The 18856-nt window shown below is 46.3% G+C and overlaps 1 protein-coding gene across 1 annotated transcript; it reads right to left on the bottom strand.

Annotated features, from left to right (window-relative positions):
* Positions 1–167: 167 nt before the first annotated feature.
* LOC120980807 (NAD(P)H dehydrogenase [quinone] 1-like) lies at positions 168–18787 on the bottom strand. Its single transcript, XM_040410104.1, has 6 exons — positions 18638–18787; positions 6712–6876; positions 5598–5728; positions 5294–5407; positions 3049–3145; positions 168–536 (listed from the first exon to the last, which is right to left on the bottom strand). Exons 1-6 carry the CDS (start codon positions 18642–18644, stop codon positions 217–219), a joined length of 834 nt encoding a protein of 277 aa, XP_040266038.1. The 5' UTR covers positions 18645–18787; the 3' UTR covers positions 168–216.
* Positions 18788–18856: the final 69 nt, after the last annotated feature.

Here is an 18856-nt window from a genome sequence, read left to right as displayed (position 1 = left end):
TGTTAACTGCTTAAAGAACCGTACACAAGCAGTTCAAGCTTTTCCCTTGACCACCATCGTTACCCGTCATGTAATACGGACTATCAGAATATGTGCAGATTTCCGGACTCGGCACAATATGGCATCTAGTGGGTTGAGGGCATGTAAAGTAAATGGAGGCAAAGCACTTAAAATGAAAGGTGGTTTTATTGGATATGACGGAGTGGCCGGTGGTGCTCACAGCCCGGTGCAGCTTGCCTTCACTTGACTATTAGGAGGTAAGGCCTTACCCTCATGTTGGCCCACGGTCAGCCCGTATTTATTCTTGGCCTTCTTCTCCAGCACTTCCTTTTTCAGCACAAACCCCCCTGCGAAGGACATATCGAAATCTTCATTGGCTGCAAAGTTGATGCATTTCTCTTCGCAGATCTTGTCCAGGCGAGCTTGCCATGCCTTCAGGATGAGGGAGCGTTGCTCCGGAGGAGTGTGGGTAATGCTGTAATTGATCTGAGGCTCCAGCACTTGGAAGCCACAAAAGTTCAAGATTCCTCTCTGCGGGAAAGAACACAAAGAAGCCAACTGGGTTGTAGGAGAAACGGCGCCACTCTTTTCCATAGACTGTGCCTCGTAGCCATCATCTTTACTGATTTTAATATGGCTGGTAACAGAACTATGGAGGATATCATGAGATCCTCCATCTGTATCCATATTAAAAGAGGCTCGGTCACCAGCATACTGCCTGGTAGAAAAAGGGAAAAGATGTCCAGCACTAACACGAAAATAAAATCTTCAGTCTTTATTTAGCTTTAGATTTGTTAGAAAGCAGTAATGTACCAACGCGTTTTGATCTATGTGGAGATGTATTTTTCATCTCAGTGCTGGACATCTTTTTCCTTTTCTTCGTGGATTGTTTACGGACTGGACCAGGTCCTTGCACGAGAGGCATTTACACAGTATACTGCCTGGTAGGGCTCATCATGCTGATTAATGTACAGACAAAAGAAATATAATGCTTTAATAAACATCTGCATTTTTACTGAAATGCAAATGAGCAAGTTGGAGCACCAGGAGCAGGGCCAAATCCTTGGAGCACTGATTTGTAACACACCCTGTGCTCTATATTGACAGGAATAGACATGCTGAGGGTCCTAGCATCTACACTTACTTACTGTAGCCATACTGTAATAAGAAGTGTGGATTTTTAGACTTAGCAAGCTAATACATATTACTGGTTTATCATACCTCCCAGAAAGAGGGACAATAGGTCATGGTAACATTTTTCATGCTAAACCACACCTCTTAACTCCACCCAAAACATAAGTATACACACCCAATCCGGAGGTATGGGTTTATTCACAGACACAATATATAACTATCAAGACGGCAGTAATATGTATTAGCTTTCTACGCCTAGAAAAACCACATTTTTTAATATGATGAGGCTTTGAATGTAGATGTCCTAGGCTTGAATCTTGGGACAGACTTTTAGATTTTTGTCTTTGATATTTTTCTCTCTAATTCACTCCATCAACCCATATCAAAAGGCTATAGACTTATCATATTGAGAATAAGGTTTTTTTATACTTAAAAAGCTAATATATATTACTGGTTCCTTTATAATCATGTATTGTGCCTGTGAGTAAATTAGTAATGTGTGTTCAGTTTCTAAGCATAGAAACCTCTATTCTCAATATAGTAAGGCCACAGCCTTTTATTATGGGTTAAATCAGAGGAAAATAACAAGAAAAAGAGGAAAAAAAATAAATAGAACATAGTCCTACCACTTTACAAATCACTGGTCAGACCACACATGGAGGATTGTGTACAGTTCTGGGCTCCTGTGAACAAGGCAGACATAGCAGAGCTGGAGAGGGTCCAGAGGAGGGCAACTAAAGTAATTACTGGAATGGGTGGACTACAGTACCCTGAAAGATCATCAAAATTAGGGTTATTCACTTTAGATAAAAGACGACTGAGGGGAGATCTAATAACTACCATATGTATAAATGTATTAGGGGTCAGTACAGAGATCACTCCCATCATCTATTTATCCCCAGGACTGTGAGGAGGGGACATCCTCTGCGTCTGGAGGAAAGAAGGTTTGTACACAAACATAGAAGAGGATTCTTTACAGTAAGAGCAGTGAGACTATGGAGCTCTCTGCCTGAGGAGGTGGTGATGGTGAGTACAATAAAGGAATTCAAGAGGGGCCTGGATGTGTTTCTGGAGCGTAATAATATTACAGGTTATAGCTACTAGAGAGGGGTCGTTGATCCAGGGAGTTATTCTAATGCCCGATTGGAATCGGGAAGGAATTTTTTCCCATAAAGTGAGGAATATTGGCTTCTACCTCAGTTTTTTTTTTGCCTTCCTCTGGATCAACTTGCAGGATAACAGGCCGAACTGGATGGACAGATGTCTTTTTTAAGCCTTATAAACTATGTATAATTCTCTGCTGGCACTTGAACTTAGGATATCTGGTAACTTACAACCAAGCTAAAGCCTTACCACATAGAGAACTGTTTTTTGTTCTATACGTAGAAAGCTAAAACATATTTCTGGTTGCTTTATCATATACTGTGCTTGTGAATAAAGGAGTAATAAATGTATATTAGCTTTTTAAGCATAGAAATCCACCCTTCTCATTGTAAGTAATGTATGTGTAGATGCTAGGACACAGCTCTGCCCTCAGCATGCTGATGTCTAGCCCTGTCAATCAAAGGGAGGAGGGAGTGTGCAGAATACAGGGGTCATTACAAAAGCAGTGCTCCACGGATTCAGCCCCGCCCCCTGGTGCTCCAACTTGCTCATTTGCACATATGAATAAAAACACATATCTCTGCAGCCGTTTAACATACAGAGAAAAGAAAGGCATCATTTTAATCAGCAGGATCAACCCTATGAGGCAGTATCCCTGGTTTAATTACATTGATCATGCTGTGACAGGCTTTTTAAATGCAGCCTAACTGCATTACAGACAGCCTGGGCATGACAGTGTTTCTCTTGCCTGGCGCCCGTACATCCATTGCCCTTATTATTAGTACAGAATTAACAGCCATGTTACCTGGACTGGCCACATAAGGACATTCATATCGCCATTGATCCCTATTGGGCTGTACATGGATTCCAGCCCCCCAGTGGTGAAGGACAGAACTGCCTTTTTATTCTGTGAAAAGAAGGAAGATTTCAGAGTAATTGTCTTATATTAAAATATGGATTCGCCTTCCAGACATCCAGCAAAACATTTGGAAAATTTAAAAGGGTTCTGCCAAGGTTTAAAAATCCCTACTCCACAGGACAGGAGATGGTGTCTGACTGCCAAGACCCCCTCTGATCACTGTGCTCCCCTGAATGAATGGAGCAGAGGTTGAGGACGAGCACCGCTGCGCTATTTATCCCTGTGTCTCGATCCCATGGAAAATGAATGAGCAGCTGTGTACAAACAGGGAGGGGGCCAAAGGACCCTCGTTCTCATGATCAGGGGGTCCTGGCAGTTTGACCCCCACCAGTACTGTGGGTAGGGGATGCATTTAAATCTTGACATAACCCCTTTAAAATGGAACAAGCCTGGCACCTCCATTGTGTTTGGTAATGCAGCTTAAAGGGAACCTATCACATGGAACATGATGTCTGAGCTGAAGGCAGCAGGTTATAGAGCAGGAGGAGCTGAGCATATTAATATATAGTTTTATGGGAAAAGATTCAGTAAAAACTTGTATTTTATTCATTTATATTCCTGCTCATTCTGGGCTTTGAAGTCAAAGCCCAGAATGAGCAGGAATATAAATGAATAAAATACAAGTTTTACTGAATCTTTTCCCATAAAACTATATATCAATCTGCTCAGCTCCTCCTGCTCTATAACAGGCTGCCTGCAGATTACACTGCATTTTCACAGTGACCGGTTCCCTTTAAGGTCCTTTTGCATTGACCGATGATCTGGCAGGTTATCGGGGGATGAGTATTTGTATAAGGCGATTGTGTCGTTCTGCCGGCACCAAAAATCATCGTTCCTGTGCAGCGGATGGTGCTGTATAACCAATAATCTGCTGCGCAGGAATAATGATTCTCTATGGAGACAAGTGATCGCTTGTCCCCATATAGCGGGGGGAGGATTACCGCCTATAAATGCCACCATCATCTCTGGAGCGTCTGTTTTGTTCCCAATAATCTGCAAGATCGGTCCATGTAAAAGGACCCTTTTGAATGAGGAATGCATTAGATACAGATGTGTGTATAGCAGACGCTGTATGCAAATCGGGATGACCCTTGACCTCACTGGCCACAAAAGTGCCGAGAGGGGTCAAGGAGTGGTGGTGGTGGCCAATTTCGCTGCGAGGTGCCTTGATTTGGATACAGTACACGCTTTAAATTTCAGTAGCGCCCACTGATGTGATTTCTACCCATGATCTGAAACTAGGACTACACGGTAGACTTTGTGGTCCCAGCTACCAGTATGGCTGCATTAGTTGCTTGTGAAGGTCTGGACCACCTATACCATTGAGGTCAACTCTGCTACATAGTGGCCCTGGAAAATAAATAAGAGGCCCCATGTTGTAGACAGGTGTAAACCGACACAAGGCAGTGGGGTTAGCAATGCCATAGTGCAGCATGAAATATTTCCCCAGCAGAACCAAAAACCACAGAATACCCCCTCAGAAGCTGCTTCTCTGTGATGACCAGCGCCTCCTTATCAGCACCAAGCCAGGCTACCTTCAGCATCAAACATACAAGAGAATACAGCACCAAATGCCTATTACACCCATCAAAGTCTCTTCTGATGTAGAATTTCTTTATATTCTCCATTCAACCCAAACCGCCATGACAATCATTTCTCCATTCAACCCAAACCGCCATGATAATCATTTCAGTTACAGCTCGTCTCTGCAGAGTTTGCCACAGACTTAAGATTCCTCAATTTTCCATCTTCCCCACCTTCTCAAGCTCACCATCCTGCTGCCACCCCTATATTGTTCCCGCTGTGCTCCCCAATGCCCCCAAATACTATACCGCAGAAAGAGCGCTATACAGACAGTTCCCCTGAAAATATTAGCACTATAAAAAATAAATTGTGACAATAAGTGTGCCCTCAAAAAAATATAAACGCAACACTTTCGGTTCTGCTCCCATTTTGCATGAGCTGAACTCAAAGATCTGAAACATTTTCTACAGACACAAAAGACCCATTACTCTCAAATATTGTTCAGTAATCTGTCTAGATCCGTGTCAGTGAGCGCTTCTCCTTTGCCGAGATAATCCATCCCACCTCACAGGTGTGGCCTATCAAGGTGTCGTCACTTATTGATAATCTTACCTTAAATGGTCCGGCATCGAACATGGAGGACATGTTGTAAGCAAATCCCTGAGTTAAAACTCGATCAAACCAGCCCTTCAGCATGGCGGGGAGTCCGAACCAGAACATCGGGAACTGTCAAACGTAAAGAAAAACAAACACTCATTGCAGGAAATTTATCAAAACTGGTGCAAAAAAAAATAAAATAAAAAAATAGTGCAACCAAATCAGGTTCCGGATTCTATCATCCAAAGGGGATACGATAACAGAGGTGGGATCTGGTCATTTGCTATGGGCAGTTCTTAGACAGTAGAGCCGTTTGTACCTGGAATATCACCAGATCCGCAGCTTCCAGCTTCTTCTGCTCCGTCACAATGTCTTGGCTGAGCCGCCCCTCCTTCCAGGCGTTCAGAGATTCTGGACCATACTTGAAGTTTTCAGGATCCTGAACTTTTTCTGCAGGCAGTATATATGGTGTGAACAGTCGCTACAGGGGAAATATAGTAATACACGGCGGCAGGGGCGTAGCTACGGGGGAAGCAGCTGCTTTGGGGCCTGAACTCAGAAGGGGCCCGCCCAGGAGGAGCGCTAAAATATTTTATTGTCAGGGCCCCCTCAACAGTATTATACAGTGACATTATAAGCAGTGACCATGTAGGAAACAGATGGTGGTGCTGCTGCCGGGCCTCGTCAGAGAGCCATCTGGACTAGTCACAGTACTGGACGGGGGGGAGGCTGTTAAAAATTTTTCTGTGGGGCCAAGTTATTTCTAGTTACGCCACTGCACGGCGGCTATTCAAGTGCATGGGAACTATGTGATAGGCACAGTCCGGCAGGGCTGCAAACAAAGCCATACCTAATGCACGTGCCGACCTGCAGAAAGCCAAGGGTCAGTCTCAGATTTCGGCTGCAGGATTTTTTCCAATGGAAACATTTACTGTGTGAATCCAGTAATAGATGGCGGTTAATCCCCGACACATCCGTTCTTGTAAATTCGGTGTTGTGCCTTTCCTCTGTTATTCCTCTTGGGAACACATCTGGGAGTTACTATTCCCCTTGTCAGTAAGGTGTGTCCCTCCAGTCTGCAGTGATTGGACCACGTCAAGAGAGACACCCAAGGGAAATGGAAACTCCCAGTCATCATATAGTCATATTTCCAGGAGGAATAACAGGAGCACAACGCCAGGTTTTAACAAGAGATGCTCCAAAATGGTTATGTCATGGGGAACACAAGTATTTGCGGAAAGAGACATGTCAGAAGAAGTGACAGTCTATCGCACGCAATGTTGTGGCACTGTAGTGTTTTACAATAAGAGCCACGTGGCACTCACGTGGTGTAAATCACACAGTTTTCAGGACATGCTGCTGCTGCTCCACCGGTGCAGAATGTGTGTATGATGGTAGGTCTCTATAGATTTCTCACCTGATGGGTGCATTACCTGTAATATCATCTCTGGACACTAGGGGGCTAAATTTCATGGCGTATAGATCGGACTCTGTGACCTGCCATCCATTCCTCTTCAGAGCCTCTACAGCGGCCTCCTTCATGGCATAATTAAAGGACGTCCGCTCAGGATGAGCCAAAACCAGAAGTGCGCGCTTTCCTGAAGACAAACAGAACACTTACTAAGAACCCCCCAGAAACTGCGCTGGAATATACACATAATATATAATACAATGGATAGATGCAGGATGCAACTCAGGCTCATTACATGAGATGTATGAATAGTGAGTGCAGCTCTGGAGTATAATACAGGATGCAACCCAGGATCAGTACATGAGATGTATCAATAGTGAGTGCAGCTCTGGAGTATAATACAGGATGCAACCCAGGATCAGTACATGAGATGTATGAACACAGTGACTCCACCAGCAGAATAGTGAGTGCAGCTCTGAAGAATAATACAGGATGTAACTCAGGATCAGTACAGGATAAGTAATGTATGTACACAGTGACTGCACCAGCAGAATAGTGAGTGCAGCTCTGGAGTATGTATAATACAGGATGTAACTCAGGATCAGTACAGGATAAGTAATGTATGTACACAGTGACTCCACCAGCAGAATAGTGAGTGCAGCTCTGGAGTATGTATAATACAGGATGTAACTCAGGATCAGTACAGGATAAGTAATGTATGTACACAGTGACTCCACCAGCAGAATAGTGAGTGCAGCTCTGGAGTATAATACAGGATGTAACTCAGGATCAGTACAGGATAAGTAATGTATGTACACAGTGACTCCAGCAGCAGAATAGTGAGTGCAGCTCTGGAGGATAATACAGGATGTAACTCAGGATCAGTACAGGATAAGTAATGTAGGTACACAGTGACTGCACCAGCAGAATAGTGAGTGCAGCTCTAGAGTATAATACAGGATGTAACTCAGGATCAGTACAGGATAAGTAATGTATGTACACAGTGACTGCACCAGCAGAATAGTGAGTGCAGCTCTGGACTATAATACAGAATGTAACTCAGGATCAGTACAGGATAAGTAATGTATGTACACAGTGACTGCACCAGCAGAATAGTGAGTGCAGCTCTGGAGTATAATACAGGATGTAACTCAGGATCAGTACAGGATAAGTAATGTATGTACACAGTGACTGCACCAGCAGAATAGTGAGTGCAGCTCTGGAGTATAATACAGGATGTAACTCAGGATCAGTACAGGATAAGTAATGTATGTACACAGTGACTGCACCAGCAGAATAGTGAGTACAGCTCTGGAGTATAATACAGGATGTAACTCAGGATCAGTACAGGATAAGTAATGTATGTACACAGTGACTGCACCAGCAGAATAGTGAGTGCAGCTCTGGAGTATAATACAGGATGTAACTCAGGATCAGTATAGGATAAGTAATGTGTGTACACAGTGACTGCACCAGCAGAATAGTGAGTGCAGCTCTGGAGTATAATACAGGATGTAACTCAGGATCAGTACAGGATAAGTAATGTGTGTACACAGTGACTGCACCAGCAGAATAGTGAGTGCAGCTCTGGAGTATAATACAGGATGTAACTCAGGATCAGCACAAGAATAATTAAAGGGAACCCGTCACCACTAAAACGATAAATAATCTGTGACCGCTCTCTCTGTATACACAGTCATAGAGGGCAGGGTGTCAGGACCTTCTCCTGGACTTCAAAGCCCAGAATGAGCAGCAATATAAATTAATAAAATGCAAGTCATACTGAATCTATTCTTTTCCCATAAAACTATATATCAATCTGCTCAGCTCCTCCTGGTCTATAACCCACTGCCTGCAGCTCAGTTCCATGTGATAAGTTCCCTTTAAACTATTTACACATCGACTCACATTTATTGAGATTAGATCTACATAGAGATCAAAATGGAGAAGACACTTTACATCAGTAATCTCCAACCTGTGGCTTTCCAGATGTTGTATAACTACAACTCCCATCTTCCCTGATAGATGCAGGTATATTGCTTTATATCCAGTTTATAATGGGAATGTTCTTTCTATATCTGAAAATAACCAGCAGGTGGCAGTATGGTTGCAGAAAAAAAGAGCCATGAATATTCTCTGTCAGTGACTTTGAGCCAAAACCATGCGGACATACGGAGTAACTTCAGTTAGTTTTTTGTGTGGACCCATTGAAATAAATGGTTCCCGATACGGTCCGAAAAAAAAAAAAAAAAACACATGGAAAGAAAATACGTTTGTGTGCATAAGCCCTAAAAAGTGGTGCGAATTGGCAGTTTGGCACCGAGTGTTTGTACAAGCTTTTCTAACTTGCTTGAAAAGGGGGTTGGGGCACGGACAGGTGTGTGATGTTTTGTGCCAAAATTGCACCACATTTATGGCATAAAAAATTCTTGACTAGGGTATGGCAGAGGTGATAATCTATCTATCTGTAAAATAACCAGTCCTGCTCCGTGTGACGAGGGAAAAGGTTGACCACGAACAGGTTCTAAAGATATTAAACCCAGACAGGTTGTCAGGAGAGGAGGTCATGGGTGCCCCGACATCCCCAGTCTCAACACACCGACTCGGGGGTGATAACTTCCGGTATCCGTAAACCGATCCCTTTCGTTGTTGGGGGGCGCCATCTCTCCAATGGTTCCCCGACTACCACCTCAATCCGCTCAATCTACGCAGAATATCTAAAAGCTGGATTTAGACTCGTTCTCAACAATATGCCCGTGTAAGCGCTCATTCTCACAAACGTAAGGGCTCCGTGCCGCACACGGCGGTTCCGCAATACACAGGTCACCAGCCGTGTGCATTCCGCATCACAGATGCGCACCCATTCACTTGAATGGGTCCGCAAATCCGGAGATGCGGTGCGGAAGTGAAGCACGGAACGGAGCCCCACACAGAGTGCTTCTGTTCCGCAAAATGATAGAACTTGCCCGTGCATTGCGGACTGCAATTTGCGGTCCGCGGCACGGAGCCCTTACGTTCGTGTGAATGAGCCCTAAACGTGCCAAAGATCACCTGAAGAAGTGAAACGCCCATTCACCAGGTGATCTCGTCATTTGTGCAGGAACCTAAATGATCGTTTTTTGGGCAGCCGATCCTGCGGTCTGAACGGCGATCTGCTGCCCAGACACAATGCAACGAAACAGACTCCCAGGATGCATTGCAATTGGCAACTTCTACGAATTGTAGATTGTAAGCTCTTGCAGGCAGGGTCCTCTCCCCTTCAGTACCAGTCTTATGATTAGCTTCAGGTTTATCGTACTTTTTATATTATGTGTGACCCCATCTTGATGTACAGCACCCTGGAATTAAGTGGAGGTGGGAAGGGGACATGAATTCTGGGTGGGGGCATTAAAAGAATCTCTGGAGGGAAGGGGGTTTCAGTTTTTGCCTCAGGCAGCAGAAAGGCTAGGTGCCCCTCCGCTTACCCCTTACAATGATAGGGCAGGAGCCAAGCACATGTATACAGGTTAAAGGGGTGACGTGGGAGGTTTTAGCCACATAGCCGGCACCTAGCTTATGCTTCCAAAATGCTACGTGCACAGGGCAGTGTCGTTTACGCTGATTTTTAATGTGCATACAGCATATCCGCAGAAAAATCCACGTGTAACATGCATTTTTCGTTTCAGACCTTCACATGGATTTGCATTGCAAAGGGTGAAATCTGCACCCTCTCGAGGGCATATGCACAGTTTTTCCGCATGAATTTTTATACCAAAAATCCACAGAGCAATACAGTAATCAGCAAGGTGAATGACATTTTACAAATCTCATTTACACAGGGCGTTTTTTTGGGTGAGAATTTTAAAATCCTCAGCATGTCAATGGTCTGTGCGGATTTTCCATGAAAATTTCACCCTTTGCAACGCAGAGAGTGAAATTTGGGACAAATCTGACAATATCCGCAAGTAACACATATGGAATTTGGTCCGCGTAAACTACACGTCGTGTGCGTAAATCCGACCCTAAACGGTTGACGTGCCGAGGGTTTCAAAATCCCTACCGCAAGTCAATTTACATGATAAGAATGTATGTATAGGAGATTAAAAAAATATATATATATCCCGTCTACGTCGCTGGGACTGGATGACGCTGTGGATTTTCCACAAACAAATCTGCATGCGATACGCAGTGTGTGCATGTGGCCTTATAGAAGGTGTCATCTGCATGCGATACGCAGTGTGTGCATGTGGCCTTATAGAAGGTGTCATCTGCATGCGATACGCAGTGTGTGCATGTGGCCTTATAGAAGGTGTCATCTGCATGCGATACGCAGTGTGTGCATGTGGCCTTATAGAAGGTGTCATCTGCATGCGATACGCAGTGTGTGCATGTGGCCTTATAGAAGGTGTCATCTGCATGCGATACGCAGTGTGTGCATGTGGCCTTATAGACGTGTCATCTGCATGCGATACGCAGTGTGTGCATGTGGCCTTATAGAAGGTGTCATCTGCATGCGATACGCAGTGTGTGCATGTGGCCTTATAGAAGGTGTCATCTGCATGCGATACGCAGTGTGTGCATGTGGCCTTATAGACGTGTCATCTGCAAGGCAATGCTTATCAGTGGGCAAGAGTTTGGCAATGTTATTCTTTGACCGAGAAGGTGATCATGTGCCAGGAACAAATTAAAAGCACAAACAGCCCGGACCCTCCAGGTAAAGGAGCGGTCGGTGCCAGATACAGATAACGTACGCTGCAGACTTCTTACATGGATCTACTGTGCACAATAAATCCATGCCACCTACCGAGTGATGGCTTCCTGCCATTGAAGTCAGTGAGTCATTACTCATTGAATGGTGCGGGGCCAGACTGGGAAGTTAAAGTGGCACTGGAAAAAACTCAAAAAGGTGTCCTCATAGTGTGGGTAGGTCTAAACTGGCAGCAGTCAGGGCAAACAGAGATAGGTAGGGTCCACAAACCGTCAGCCCCAGCCACGCTGGTTGTAGGTAGGGCCAGTGCAAAGATACAATGGAAAACCTCTTTAAAGAGTCACTCTCACCTCTCCTGACATGTGGGCTGTACGTTGTGCCAACTGCCATTCCTCTGTTATTTCTACTAGAAGTTTAGAAATTAACTGAGCAGCTTGCAGTAAAGGTACAGATGAGTGTTACCTGTCGGGGGGGGGGGGGGGGTGTCCCTGCACAGTCTGCCACTAACAGCACTGATTACAGATGGGTGTTACCTGTCGGGGGGGGGGGGGGGGGGTTGTCCCTGCACAGTCTAGTCTGCCACTAACAGCACTAATTACAGATGGGTGTTACCTGTCGGGGGGGGGGGGGGGGTGTCCCTGCACAGTCTAGTCTGCCACTAACAGCACTAATTACAGATGGGTGTCACCTATTTCGGGGGGGGGGGGGGGGGGTGTCCCTGCACAGTCTGCCACTAACAGCACTGATTACAGATGGGTGTCACCTATTTGGGGGGGGGGGGGGGGGGGGGGTCCCTGCACAGTCTGCCACTAGCAGCACTAATTACAGATGGGTGTCACCTATTTCGGGGGGGGGTGTCCCTGCACAGTCTGCCACTAACAGCACTGATTACAGATGGGTGTCACCTATTTGGGGGGGGGGGGGGGGGGGGGGGTCCCTGCACAGTCTGCCACTAGCAGCACTAATTACAGATGGGTGTCACCTATTTGGGGGGGGGGGGGGTCCCTGCACAGTCTGCCACTAGCAGCACTAATTACAGATGGGTGTTGCCTGTTGGGGGGGTCCCTGCACAGTCTGCCACTAGCAGCACTGATTACGGATGGGTGTTACCTGTCGGGGGGGTCCCTGCACAGTCTGCTACCGGTAACACTCAGCAGTACTTTACTGCAGACTGCTGGCAATTTATATGTAAAATTCTAGCAGGAATAATACAGGAATGACATCACATAAGAATAGATGCTCCAGAATTGGTATTACACAGGGAATGCAAGTAGTTACTAAAGCAGACATGTCCAGAGAGGTGAGAGCTCCTCTTTAAGACTATAAGACAGGGTTCCCCGACCCTTTGGCTACACTCTAATGTTGCGGCTGCAATGTGTTTTTATGCGTTTTTTCAAAAGCACTGTAAAAACGGAACGCCAGTATTTTACACACTGCCCTATAGTGAGCCCAGTCATAACATACATAGGGGAAAAGCTAACAGTTTTTGGCAACCACCAGATTTGTAACTCTTGTATATGCATTTTACATCGCCCTCACCAAGTCTACGAAAAGGGGGCATGCCGAGGGTGGAGATAGGGCACTGCCTTAGCTAATTCATCATCATTTACTCCAGAAACTGAAATCTATGGCAGCTCCGAGCTGCTGAAGATTAGATATATTGCCCCCCAAGGGGGGCTTAGAACGGGAGAAGCGGGCCACAGCAGGTGAATTCAAATGCAGTTGCTGGTGGGGTTCATGAGTACCTGAATCTCACACTGTTAGGGCTCATTCACACAGCCGTTGCCCGGCCGTGGCACCCCGCATCACGGATGCGGACCCATTCACTTGAATGGGTCCGCAATCCGGAAAGTCTGTGCAGAACGGAGGCATAGAACCCCACGGAGTGGGGTTTCTGTCCGTGCCTCTGCACCGCCAAAAAGTAGCGCATGCACTACTTTTTTGCGGTGTGGCCCGTCAGATGCGGATCGCTGACCCCATTCAAGTGACTGGGTCTGAGTCTGCATGCGGCGGCCCTACGGTCGGTGCCCATGCATTACGGACCGCAGCACATGAAGCCTTATTTACCACTCAGAGATCATTATGTACCCAGCCAGCGGTAGAGAGTAGACCTCCCGCGGCCCCCTGGGATATTTCCCGGTAGGATCTATGGCTATTCCGCCCCTGGTCACAGGTATAGGCTGCCACTCCATTAACCTCTATGGGGCTGGCAGAGATTGTAGAGCGCTTGTACTTCTACAGTCCTAAAGAGCTGAATGGAGCGGTGGATACACATGCAGGTGTAACGCCCCAGAGTGGCATTACCATCTTCCACCCCTCCCCACTATCTCTTATGCTTGATTTAATGCCATCATGTGTATTTATTTCTAGGTCCTAATTTTGTGACTGCTAACATGTAATATACCTGGTTCACCAGCAGATGGCGGCATCTATGGCAGAGCTACTTTGCATAGAATGGAACCTTCTTCCATTCTAGTCTCTCTCCCTAGAGAGGGAGGAGTTTAGTTAGTGAAGGTCAGTCTAGCCGACCACGTCTAGGGGAGAAGTCGTGTCTAAAGGATCCCCTCTAAGAGGCCATTCACACGTCCGCATCCGTTCTGCATTTTTGCGGAACAGGTGCGGACCCATTCATTTTTAATGCAGCCGGAATGTGCTGTCCGCATCCGCATTTGCGGATCCGCTCAAAAATAGAACATGTCTAATTCTAGTCTGCAATTGCGGACAAGAATAGGCATTTTCTATAAGAGTGCCGGCGATGTGCAGTCCGCAAAATGCGGACGTGTGAATGGACCCCAAGGGGAAGGCAGCCGGCCCTCCTCCCTGCTGGACGAGCCCTGCAGAAGTGAGTCTAAAGTACCCCCTGTAAAGGGAAGGCTGCGTGCCAGGCAGCAGAGTCCTGTCGGCTCTGCTGAAACAAGAGCAAAGAGCCTCAGAAGCCAGGAGGAAAGGTCCCCTGGATAAAGACAAAGATAGAGATAGAGTCAGACTACAGAAAGCGAAGTCCAGTAGAAAGGAAAAGTTTCTATTTAATCCTGACAGCACAGCAGAGCCAGAGAGTGACAGATGTAGCAGAACCGAATGTGTTTGCCTGCCAGAATATAAGCCAAAACCTGCTGGTGACCAAGATAAAGTTGGAAGATAAAGTTGGAAGATTGTTCTCTGATGCAAGTTCATTCAAGTAAGGGCTCATGCACATGAACGTATTTTCTTTCTGCTTCCGTTCTTTTTGCGGACCGTATGTGGAACCATTCACTTCAATGGGTCGTCAAAAACAACGGAAGGTACTCCATGTGCATTCCGTGCCACAAAAAAAGTAGTCCATGTCCTATTGTTGTCCGCAAATCACGGTCCGAGGCCCCATTCAAGTCAATGGGTCCGCAAAAAATACGGAACGCACACGGAACACATCCGTATTTCATCTGTATTTTGCGGATCTATACTGTAGAAATGCTATGCCCAGCCCATATTGCTCATGTGTTTGGTGATTAATAAGTTACGGTTTCCATTTCCGATCCGCAAAAAATGGATCAAATACGAAAACCATATGCATATGTTTTGTGCAATAACGGAACGGAAGAGGACTTAAATCAGAGAGAAAAAAAAAAACAACAACTCAGATGCGGAACAATGGATCCGTGAAAAACGGACCGCAAATACAACAACAGTCGTGTGCATGAGCCCTAAAGCTGTTTTTAACTTTAATACAAGTCTGGACTCAATTCATTTCTTCGTCCCCTTCATCAACTATCCCTTGCTCTGCTTCGGACGACTGCGTCTGGGGGTCCCAGGATATCCAGGTAGGAGCACGGTGACACGTGCACAGCCACACCTAAAGGGACATTATAGGCTACCCTTACACCACTCTGGCATTCCTACACCTGGGTACCACCATCACCATCTACTTAGGGGGACTCCGTCCTTAGTTGCTGAAATGCAACTGGCGTCACGACAAAAAACATTCCCTTTAAGGGACCCCTGATAGTAAAACCACCACTAACCGCATCCATTGCACAGGTCTGCCACTAGATTTGGACGGGGAGCACGGACTCCCATTCTCATGATCGGCAGGGGTCCCAGCACTCCTGTGGGAAGGGGATAAGTTGCCTTAATAGGACTACCCCTTTAAGGGCTTATTGAGACAGCCGTATGTTTTGCGGTCTGCAAATTACGGATCCGCAAAACACGGATACGGGCCCATGTGCGTTCCGCAATTTACGGACCGCACATGGCCGTCACTCTCATAGAAAATGCCTATTGTCTGCAATTGCGGACAAGAATAGGACATGCTCTATATTAAAATGAATGGGTTCGCACCCGTTCTGTAAAAACACAAACGGCCGTCTGAATGAGCCCTAACATATACACAAGGGGATTGTCCTAGTTTAGGTGTTAAACACACGGTCAGACTCAGTGCGCACTGAACCTTACGGCCCCCATTTAGTACCTCTAACAGAATGGCCGCTGACCCCCCCCCCCCCCCCCCCCCCCATTAAATCGCAGTAGTCTCCAAGAAGCGCTTTGTATTCGACCTAAGAGCAACTTCAATAAACATCTTCACTTCGAGGCTCTCTGGAATACTAATTACTAATTGTGTCTACAGAGACGTCTTACTTCTGGAGGAGATATTAATGAAATCCAAAGAGATGCGTTGCCATGTTTTAGGCGTCTATGGGGAAATCCGTTTCCCAAAAAAAAAAAAAGCCCGATGACATGTAGACGTGCAACATCATGGCTGCCCTTCCCCTATAGAGTAATATTACAGGGGATAACGTACAATATAGCACTGCAGATACTGAGGTGTGTAACAATGTTGTTATGAGGCCTGGGCCATACACAGGGGAGACAGTTGCCCATAGCAACCAATCAAGTCACTGCTTTCATTTTACAAAGGGCCTCCGAAAAATGAGAGCTGGAATCCGATTGGATGCTATGGGCAACTGCTTCACTTTTTTCACCAGTTTTGAGAATTCTTCCCCGACCTTCTCTATAATGACTTGATCATAATTATGTTGGCTTGAAAGGCCAACTGTCACGGTGGGGAGGGGAAGGAATGCCACCAGGCCTGAAACCAAGGATAAGGGAGCGGGACACCTCCTAGCACATCCCTAATCATCGCCCTGACTCCTAACTGCATGAGTAGACCTAGAAGGTAGGGCGGCTCATGCTCAGGAAACCTAGAGCCCTACTAACCCTGATTATCCCTGGTAGTAAGATCAGGGCCAGAGACGACCTGTTCTTCTAAGACACAGAAGAGCAGGAGTCTCTGCAGGCCTAACAGCAAGGAGAGGAGCAGACAGTAAGCAGAGGACAAACTCGACAGGTAAGGCCTCTTTCATACGAGCGTGACGGATTAGGTCTGGGTGCGTTCAGCGAAACTCGCACTATTTTGCAAGCAAGTTCAGTCAGTTTTGTCTGCGTGGGTGCAATGCGTTTTGATGCGTTTTTCCCATTTGTGATAAAAAAACTGAAGGTTTACAAACAACATCTCTTAGCAACCATCAGTGAAAAACACATCGCACCCGCACTTGCTTGCGGATGCAATGCGTTTTTCACGCAGCCCCATTCACTTCTATGGGGCCAGGGCTGCGTGAAAAACGCTGAATATAGAACATGCTGCAATTTTTACCCAACGCAGAACTGATGCATTAAAAACAACGCTCATGTACACAGACCCATTGAATTGAATGGGTCAGGATTCAGTGCGGGTGCTCTGCGTTCACGTCATGCATTGCACCCGCGCGGAAAACTCGCTCGTGTGAAAGGGGCCTAAGTGTCCTGTGGCAGAAAGACAACAGACCACAACGTCACTTACCTGCCCACAACAACTAAAAAGAGCGAGTCGTCCGTACCATAACCACTGGATCCTGTGAAAAGCACTGGAGTTCGAACACACAAACATGGACTCAGTACCAACACCAAACACAGGAGCAGTAGTAACTGCGGCAAGATGCATGGCGGACCCGGACAGCGCTGCTTAACTTAGTTGTAGTTCCCCCCTCCGGAGAACCCCAGGGACCCCCTTCCGGTGGTACAGACAAACAGGGGAAATGACAAACAACCATGCTGGACTACAAACACCAAAGGATGAGAAGTATGGTTAGTATCACACTACGGGCTACCCTGAGGTACTGCTGGTGGGTCTACATGCATTTAGGAGGTGACAGGTTCCCTGCTATTATCACAGTTTAAATGCCAAGTGTCAATTACTCACTGGGTGACTGTGGTCAAAATTTAGGAAAAGTGGGTGGAGCCTGAAACAGCAAATCAAATTTCACCCGGGACCCCCGCCGATCAGCTGTTTCAGAAGGCAGCGGCGCTCCAGCAGCGCCGCGGCCTTCTCACTGTTTACCGCCGGGCCGCCGGCCCACTGACGTCACGACTAGTATCAACTAGCGTGGGCGCAGCTAAGCTCCACTCAAGTGAACAGAGCTTAGCCGCGCCCACGCTAGTTCATACTAGTCGTGACGTCAGTGGGCCGGCGGTAAACAGTGAGAAGGCCGCGGCACTGCTGGAGCGCCGCTGCCTTCTGAAACAGCTGATCGGCAGGGGTCCCGGGTGACGGACCCCCGCCGATCAGATGCAGAGGATAGATCATCAGTTAAATGAAAGTGCAGAACCCCTTTAAAAAAGGAAAAAAAAAACAAACACACACACACACACACACACACACACACACACAGCAGACAAACCATTTCCTACGCTTTCAAAATCCCAAAGGAATGCACCAGATCTGCGCTGACAGATTAAGGCCTTAGAATAATCTTATTAGAAAGCGTATGAGCAGGCGGCATTGTTTGGAAAGATGAAGAAACCAAAGGATAAAAAAAATAAATAAATTATATATAAAAATAAAGAAGAAGAGGGAAACAAGAAGAGTATGTATCGGGAGATTTATCAAAACTAATGTAAAGGAACACTGGCTTAGTTACCCATAGGAACCAATCAAATTTCACCTTTAATTTTTCAGGGCTCTGTTGGAAAATGAAAGGTGGAACCTGATTGGTTGCTGTGGGTAACTAAGCCAGTGTTCCTTTACATTAGTTTTGATAAATCTCTCTCCTGTAAACTGTGCAGGAGGAATGAAACAGCTGCTGCCGAACCCACCACAAGCTCTTAAAGGAGAAGATTTTTAAGATGATCAACTATCAAAACATATTTTGCAAAATTGCAAAAAGATTTTAAATCCGTCTTAAGGTGCATTCAAGGTCAATAACTGCCACGAATTGTAGTCCCAGTAATAGCAGCCTGGTCCAGGACTTACCAGACATTGTTGTACGACACCCGGCTCTGGGCTGCAGACGTTAGTGCTCGCTTCCTGCAGGATGCAGACAGAGTTATAGCTCAGTGAGAGGCGGATCTGAAGACGCCTGGCCCCGGGGAGGTGGCAGCTGGGCCAGGCCCTGGAAACTAGAGGATGCAGCTATACTCCATGTTCACATGTGATGCACTTTGATGCAGATTTTCAGGGCAGATCTTGCAC

This window comes from Bufo bufo, chromosome 10, assembly GCF_905171765.1.
Source record: "Bufo bufo chromosome 10, aBufBuf1.1, whole genome shotgun sequence".
Lineage (NCBI taxonomy): Eukaryota > Metazoa > Chordata > Amphibia > Anura > Bufonidae > Bufo > Bufo bufo.
The sequence above is the reverse complement of the archived record's forward strand: the minus strand, read 5'-3'. Positions and strand labels throughout refer to the sequence as shown.